The sequence below is a fragment of the Nanorana parkeri genome, unplaced genomic scaffold, assembly GCF_000935625.1.
Source record: "Nanorana parkeri isolate BGI_ZX_2015 unplaced genomic scaffold, ASM93562v1 scaffold819, whole genome shotgun sequence".
In the NCBI taxonomy this organism is placed as follows: Eukaryota; Metazoa; Chordata; class Amphibia; order Anura; family Dicroglossidae; genus Nanorana; species Nanorana parkeri.
In genome coordinates, this window is record NW_017307087.1 from 671218 (window position 1) to 679139 (window position 7922).

The 7922-nt window shown below is 40.2% G+C and overlaps 1 protein-coding gene across 6 annotated transcripts in view; it reads left to right on the plus strand.

Moving 5' to 3' along the window:
• Positions 1-7922, plus strand: part of MTA1 (metastasis associated 1) — a 136641-nt gene that overhangs the window by 25116 nt on the left and 103603 nt on the right. For all 6 annotated transcript variants that reach the window (XM_018565158.1, XM_018565159.1, XM_018565160.1 and 3 more), the window contains exon 2: positions 1210-1277. In XM_018565158.1, coding sequence (XP_018420660.1) covers positions 1210-1277 — 68 coding nt within the window. The remainder of the gene's footprint in view (positions 1-1209; positions 1278-7922) is intronic.

Here is a 7922-nt window from a genome sequence, read left to right on the forward strand (position 1 = left end):
ATATATATATATATCTATCTCGTACTGGGAATGATTGATTTTAAATAATTTGGAGATCTTTTTAAATTCTTTATTTGACTCGGACATCTACAGCATTCTTTCTGAAGGCCTTGGAGAGCTCTTTTGACCTTCCTATGATGACAACACACACATCAATAGACAAGGGAGCGCCACGTATCTGAAGCTTGAATAAGACAGGCTTCACCTGCAATTTACCCTGATGGCCCATTCACACCACCTCCAGATCATCTCCAGACCAGTGCAAACGCACTAGATCGCGCCTGTAAGTCCATTTTAAGATTTTAAAAAAAAACCCCAGCTCCGGAACGTGGTAAAACAGCGGGAAAGCGCAATGCACTTCATTCCAGATCTGGTCCGGAAAATGGTGTGAACCTGCCCTAAAGAGCTTCTAATCATTGGCACCTAATCTGGAACACCTTATTCTAATTTCATGAACTTGTGCTTCAAAGACGGGTTGGGGGAAATCTCCCTAGCAGGACACATGCAGCAAAAAAAACCTGATAGGTATTTAACCCTTCCTTACACTATCCAAAACTATTTCAAGAAATGCTTTGGCAATACACACTTTCTACATTCCTGTCTAATTGTCCAACTTCCTTTTTAGAATGAGTAACCAATATGTGATGCAGAGGCCTACATCATCAGTTAGAATTAATTTGTAGGTAGGTCCTTAGACCAGTTTCCATGTCCCCATTTTCTCCACACACAACACTTTTTTTCTAAAAGGGGATCAACGGTTCCAGTTTGGGGCTACTCCAAGTTGTGCTTCCCCCCCCCCACCTGTAGTACTACCAAAAATAGGATATGTATTTACTGTAAGACGGCCACCAATTCCAGGGATTTTGTAATTGTAGGACTAATTTAGTATATGACTTTCCTTGTAATAAATACACAAGCTCCTCTCCTTATACAATACAATACAATAGACAACATGAAATTAAACTTTGATCTGCTCCTATTAGGTGGTGGTAGGTGATGATTTGCTCTGCTGGGCATTGGCTGCATTACGTATGGGTCTTGGTAGATCTGGAATACCTGGCAGCAAACCTGGGGCATATGCCTCCCAAAGATCATTTTTTATCGCAAGGAAGATATATGTAATATCTATTTACATTTAAAAATCATTACTATAGTAATAGTTACTTTCTGCATTATTTCCATACTAAAATGATTTATTATGTTTTGCAGATTATGTCTACTTTGAAAACTCTTCAAGTAATCCTTTCTTAATACGAAGAATAGAGGAACTTAACAAGGTATGAGCTAAGGTTAATACTTGTCTTCATTTTTTGCATGTGTATGGCTTCTTATGTATTTTAACTTTTTTTTTTTGTGTGTGTGCAGTTTCTTTTGATATGTATGCCACCATTTCTTTGTCTATGTTAAAGTAAAGAACCAAAATCAATCACTAACATCTCATCTAAGCGGTATCCTGTTATTGTAATGTCAAATTATTTAGTCCTGCATCTTTATTGAAAGTCCTTGTTCAGGCACCTGCTTTTATGGGGTGACTGTCTCCCTTTTGTGCCCCTACCACAAGTGGCTGTGTTGATCATGTAAATCCTGAGGTCTGTAAGGTTCACAAATGTCTGACACAGATTAATCCCCTGCTGCAGCCTCTCTCCTTGTGACTTAATGCAAAGTTGCCATGTACAGTCAGGGTGATCACTATGGGAGAAGACTGTGGAGATGCTTCCTTTTGCCTATAGCAGACTGGTGACTTTACTTCTGCCCAGGCCAAATGATCATTACACTTAGGGCTCATTTACACTGAGCGGATTGCAAATCGTGCGTTTGTCATTTTGCGCGATATCGCATTGGACAGAGTGCAATCGCGCGACATCCGCGGCAAAAAAGGGTCCTGCAGTAGCGACGTGCGACAGTGACAAGCACAGCTCCATTGACTTGCATTGGAGAGCGATATCGCGCGGATAATATGAGCGATTCCGCGCGATAAATCGCTTAGTGTGAATGGGGCCTTAGGCTAGGTTCACATCGATTGCACTGTGAGCTGTTATCGCGTGGTTTTGTTTGCGCGATTTTTCTTTGAAAGCCGCACAGTTGTTCATGCATAGAGATGTCTATGGGACCCAAACCGCACGACAACCGGACGAAAATTGCTCCTGCACCTTTTTATGCGACAAAACACAAGGGTGTAAATACCCTCCATTGACTTTGATGTAAATTGATGTTTTGCATGATAAATTGCCTAGGAGTGCATCAGTCCTTATACATTACTTGCCATGCACGCACTCAACATGGAAAAAAAAAAAAGATTCAGTCTAGGCTCACTTTAATGTGCATGTATAAGCCCAAATCCTAAAGGTATATACATTAAATCGTTCCCTTTCTGCATTGTATATGTAGTTTTTATATTGATGTGAGTAGATATTTCATAATGACTGTTGATCCTGCCAGTCTCTGCTCTCTGAGGCCCTTTTTGTCTTTTATAATAGAGTGCCTTTCAGCTCCCCATTCTGCAGGAGAGTGGTCTCCCTGTGCTTTCATCCAATCTGCTGTAGTCGGTGCTCTCGTTGTAGTCGGTCATTGACAGCTGCCATTTAGAAGCTGAGACAGGGACTTCCTTCACATGTAATGACCCACTTGCTGGACAGCTTGGTCTGTTGTAGTTATTTGAAAAGCTAGTATACTTGGCCTGTTATAGCTAGTGGCAGGATCAACATGTAATAAAAGGAAAGAACTAGAGTAGAGAGGGATTAGATCGCATGTCAGGTTTTTCTTGCTGTCTGTGTTTCCATTAGGGAGATTCACCCTCTCTATTTTTCCTGGTGACCATTATCGCTGGCAGTGAAAAAAAAATATTCTAGATTTTGGGTTGTCTTCAGAACAGAAATAGATGAAAAATCTTCCAATGGGGACACTTGTTCAGGTGACACTGCTGACTCCAGGGATCTTCCTCACCTTTTTGGAGGGATTTCCTCTCACTTCCTGTCCAAGAGTTACAACAGGAAGTGAAATCTCCCCAGTGGGACACGGATGGCAAAAAAAGCTGACAGGTTGCACTGAGAAGCACTGATATTTCGGCTGCTGAAACATATCGGACGAAAATTGCACTTTTGGCAAAATGCCGAAGGTACCATCTTTCTGGCCGAAATTGCAGTGCATACGTAGTTTCTCTCCTCCTCACTGGATGCTGCTCTGTCCCTTCTGACACAGCATAGCGTCCTCCAGCGGGGAGGAGAGCACTGTTATTAAAAAAAAAATGAAAAAGGTTAGAAAAAAATAATTTTCTGTTTTTCGGCCTGGGAGTTTTTTTTATTTTCATTCTCGAAATTTCATTTTGGTACACTTCTAGTTATAACCCTCCCTTACTCTATCGAAAACTAAAGTTTTGCTTCAGTTCTACTTGAATGCTTGTGACAGTCTGCATTATATGTCATATTTTTTTTACATTTCATATATTGCCTATCGTTGCACTTTAAATGTTTTGCCTTTTCCTTTTTAAAATCTTCCCAGTGATGTTCAGTGGGTTAAGTTCTGCTGATTGTTGAGAGCCAGATAAGTTGTCACTGTTTACATCTCTGGACTTTAATTAGGCCTGATGCAGTATTGGTGCGTGTTTAGGATTGTTGTCCTGCTACCACACAAATTAAAATATAAGTGATGGTATGCCTGTGGAGAATAAAGAAACCGAATGGTACTTTTCTTTTATGATTGACAGGGCTCGATTTCTCTCTATGCCATGGCCTAGGGTGCCAGGGAGACCTGTAATGGCACATAGCTACTTCTACATGCAGAATAGAAAAGTTTATGGTTTTAAAAGCGCCAACGACAATCCTTACCCCTCCTGGGGAAGAAATCGTAAGCACATATGCAAGGTGCAGCCTCAAAAACAGTCAAGGGTACTGGAACATCTAAAAAACACAAAAGAAGAGGCGCCTTTCCTGGTGCAATATAATTTAATCCAAAAAGACAGGCATAAAGGTGAATTGACAGGTACTCACTATGTAGAAGATAAAAACAAGCCGTTGGACAATATGACCAGAGCAATAAAGAGATCCGGATAGCGTGTCCTGTGTAAAGCACTGCTGTGTCGACGCGTTTCCGGGGCACGTCCCCTTCATCAGGACGTGATGCCAGTCTCCTCCCTGCTGTAGCTTAAGAGTGGGCGGCTCGAACGTGATAGGGTCAAGTAATAGAGGCTGATTGGACGGCGGCTGGGGAGGGATGGTATCAAAGACGGCAGGCAATAACAACCTTGTGTCTGACACCAAACTCGCGGCCAATCAGAGCTGTTAAAAACCGATAGCTATAATGACATAGATCGGATCTACCATGAATACTGGCATATAGTAGCAGTCTGCCCTATGTAAAATCGTATGGAAACGGGGGAACAGGAGACTGGAATCACATATAAAACCACATACTACATATAGACAAATGCATATCATATTTACATATTATAATAAACAGTTTAACATAAAAAGTCCTAATGATGATAAGCATAAAGAATGGAGTGAAGACTCCTTCATATAAAACCATATAGATGATTGTGCCATAAGACAATTTGAATAAATATATGGATAAAAGACATGAATATGAATGTGTAGATAAAAAATGTGTAGATAAAATGGGGGAGCAAGGGCCATGATGTAAGGAAGGTGGAGTGAAGGTTAATTATACACACAATGGATGGGGAGTAGACAATCAAACAAAGGTGGCTAAATAATGCAGTCAGAGAGAGGAGGCTAATTCAAGGCCCTCGTTGAGACCTGAGGGGTGAAGGCTATTAAGGGAATAGATCCAAAAGGTTTCTCTTTGGCAAAGTTTTTTATATCTAAGTCCATCATCGGAATTATCAGGGATCATCTCGATCCCAAACACCTTTAGCCCTTCGGGATTGGATTTGTGAGCCTCCAAAAAATGTTTAGGGACCGAATGATCATCTGCTTTTTTTAAAATTTTTCTTTTGTGCTCTCCAAATCGGGTTCTAAGGGTTCTTATAGTAAGAATGGAGTGAAGACTCCTTCATATAAAACCATATAGATGATTGTGCCATAAGACAATTTGAATAAATATATGGATAAAAGACATGAATATGAATGTGTAGATAAAAAATGTGTAGATAAAATGGGGGAGCAAGGGCCATGATGTAAGGAAGGTGGAGTGAAGGTTGATTATACACACAATGGATGGGGAGTAGACAATCAAACAATAATGCAGTCAGAGAGAGGAGGCTAATTCAAGGCCCTCGTTGAGACCTGAGGGGTGAAGGCTATTAAGGGAATAGATCCAAAAGGTTTCTCTTTGGCAAAGTTTTTTATATCTAAGTCCATCATCGGAATTATCAGGGATCATCTCGATCCCAAACACCTTTAGCTCTTCGGGATTGGATTTGTGAGCCTCCAAAAAATGTTTAGGGACCGAATGAAAAATTTTAAAAAAAGCAGATGATCATTCGGTCCCTAAACATTTTTTGGAGGCTCACAAATCCAATCCCGAAGGGCTAAAGGTGTTTGGGATCGAGATGATCCCTGATAATTCCGATGATGAATGCTCCAGACAAGAAAAAAAAAAAACACAGCTGGCATCTAACGTCTGAGGTTTAGTCTCCTAAATTCCATAAGAGTTTGTCCACCTCAATTTACACTATCTACAATCTCCTGTATGTATCCCTGTCACTATTGTGTACGTTCAAACTCATCTTCTATATATGCTGGAAGAAAAGACCAGGTGAGTTTAACCAGAAAAATAACTAAGGTCCCCCATGCCCTTTTATTAATTTAGTTGCCTTTTTTCTGCATTTTTTTATTTTTTTACAGTTCTACAACTTTAATTTTAGGCACCAGTTCACCAAAAAGATCGTCTTGATGCCAGAATACAAATGTCTAATGCTTTGTACTGTTGAAGTTAGCAAAAATTTTTCCTGTCGCCCTCCAGTCAAAGTATTTAACCTATTTTTTTTTTTGCATTCTGCCACAAAATGGAGTCTAATTGCACTGCTGCCTAGATATATGCTATCAGTCTGATGAGATGTTTACTAATCACTCTGCAACCATTGATTTCTTTAACTTAAACTTGATTTATAGTATTCATAGAACAATTATGTGATTTAGAATATGTTCAAAAAGGTTGTGCCGAACGTTCTATTTAAATGCCCTTAGAGGAGAGATAATGTATAAATGTATGTATTATCTTTACTCCTTGTTAAACAAAACAATATGAAGATTGGAATGAAAAAGTAGTAAAAAAAATAGCACTTGCAACACAAAATGCTGCACTTTTTATTAATACTCTAGGGTTGTCAGCCTAATGCTTGTTCAACCACAATTCAGACCAAGTTTAGCAGCTTTATTATCCACACTTTGGCAAATTCGTTATTGTCGAGTTACTCTTAGGGCCCAGTTACACCACAAAGAGTGTGTTCCAGTGCGTTCAGCCTCTGGAACGGCACTGAAGTCAATGGCACCGCAGCCATGCCCCCCGTCCGCAGTGTGATCGCCGATACCCGAACGCTGGCACATTAGTGCCTGCGTTGCGGTCTAGTGAAATCTGCAAAAAATAGTGCATGCAGCATTTTTTGCAGATCACACTATTCGGTTATTACAGGTATAGTGCTGACAATTTACTGCGCTGCACATTTACATCAGTCACTGCCTCCACTGAGCTTTCAATTTAAGGTCCCTATCTCACATGCATACGTACAAGAGCCAATTAACCTACTCACAGCATACTTTATTAATTTATCAGGTGATATTAGGGGTATATTTATCAAAGATTTTTGGTCAAACGTTGATATATTAACACAGTAAAAAATTGCTTTTCCTGACATTCACCCTATGTATGAAAAGATTGACTGTCACCTTCTCTACAAATTCACCTGACATTCCTTCAACCTAACATCATTTGCCTGGTTAAACTGCCCAAAATTTGTCTCTAGAGAGTCTAAGTAAAAAAAAATTGTGAATATTTACTACATGCGAGATTTGATGGCTGTTTGCCGACAGCTGCATTCTTCTGGTGCAAATATGGTGAATGTCACTGTGGAATTTAGGGTGAATCCAGTTGAATTTCACTTGGGCTACTTTCACTTATTCACTTGACGAATTGCTTATTGGTTTATATATCTCTAAGTGTTTATTCATGGTATGCATGAAGCTTGAAATCTCACACACACAACTAAATAGGTAAGAGGAGGGACTCTTCTCCCTTTCCTACTTACTCTGTACAGCTCTACCTTTACCACACTTCAGCAACCTTTGTCCTCTCCTCTGCAAAATGCCGTCTGCTCAGTTCCTCGCTGTTAATTTTCCTGGTCTCTTCAGTGCACCTCTCACATCCTTTTAACCTGTGTCCGACGCATGTTCTCATCCTAAATACATCTATCAACTCCTCCTTTCCTTATTGTCCAGTCTCCTAGCCACGCCACTCCACTACTTGTGGACACTACAACATGTTATGCCCCTTTCCTTGCTGTTTATTCATATTGGTTGCTCCACAATATTTTCACCTCTCACATCCTTTGTCAGGTGCTCTACAAACTTTCATACCTCGCCCTGGTTACACGTATCCTTAGGCCAGTTTTTTTTTTCTCTTGCCTTTGCTTCATTGCTGTCCCCAGCATCTATTCTATTTTCTCATTTCCCACTTATAATAAAATGTACAGTAACACATACAGGCTGCTCCATTCACTAATTACAGGCTAGTAATATACCAGCACTCCTGATTCTTCTAGTCAGCAGACCCTGCTTTCTAGCAGATTAGTACACATGCTTTCACAGGTCATACGCCAATTAGTAATTGGAACACATGTAGGCTGCCACCACTCGCTAATTACATGTTTGTGACCAGTGGCGACTCTAGGAACAATATATAGGGGGGGGCACATAAGATACCACAGTCAAAATGGGGGGGCACTAATAATTTTCACCACTAAAAAA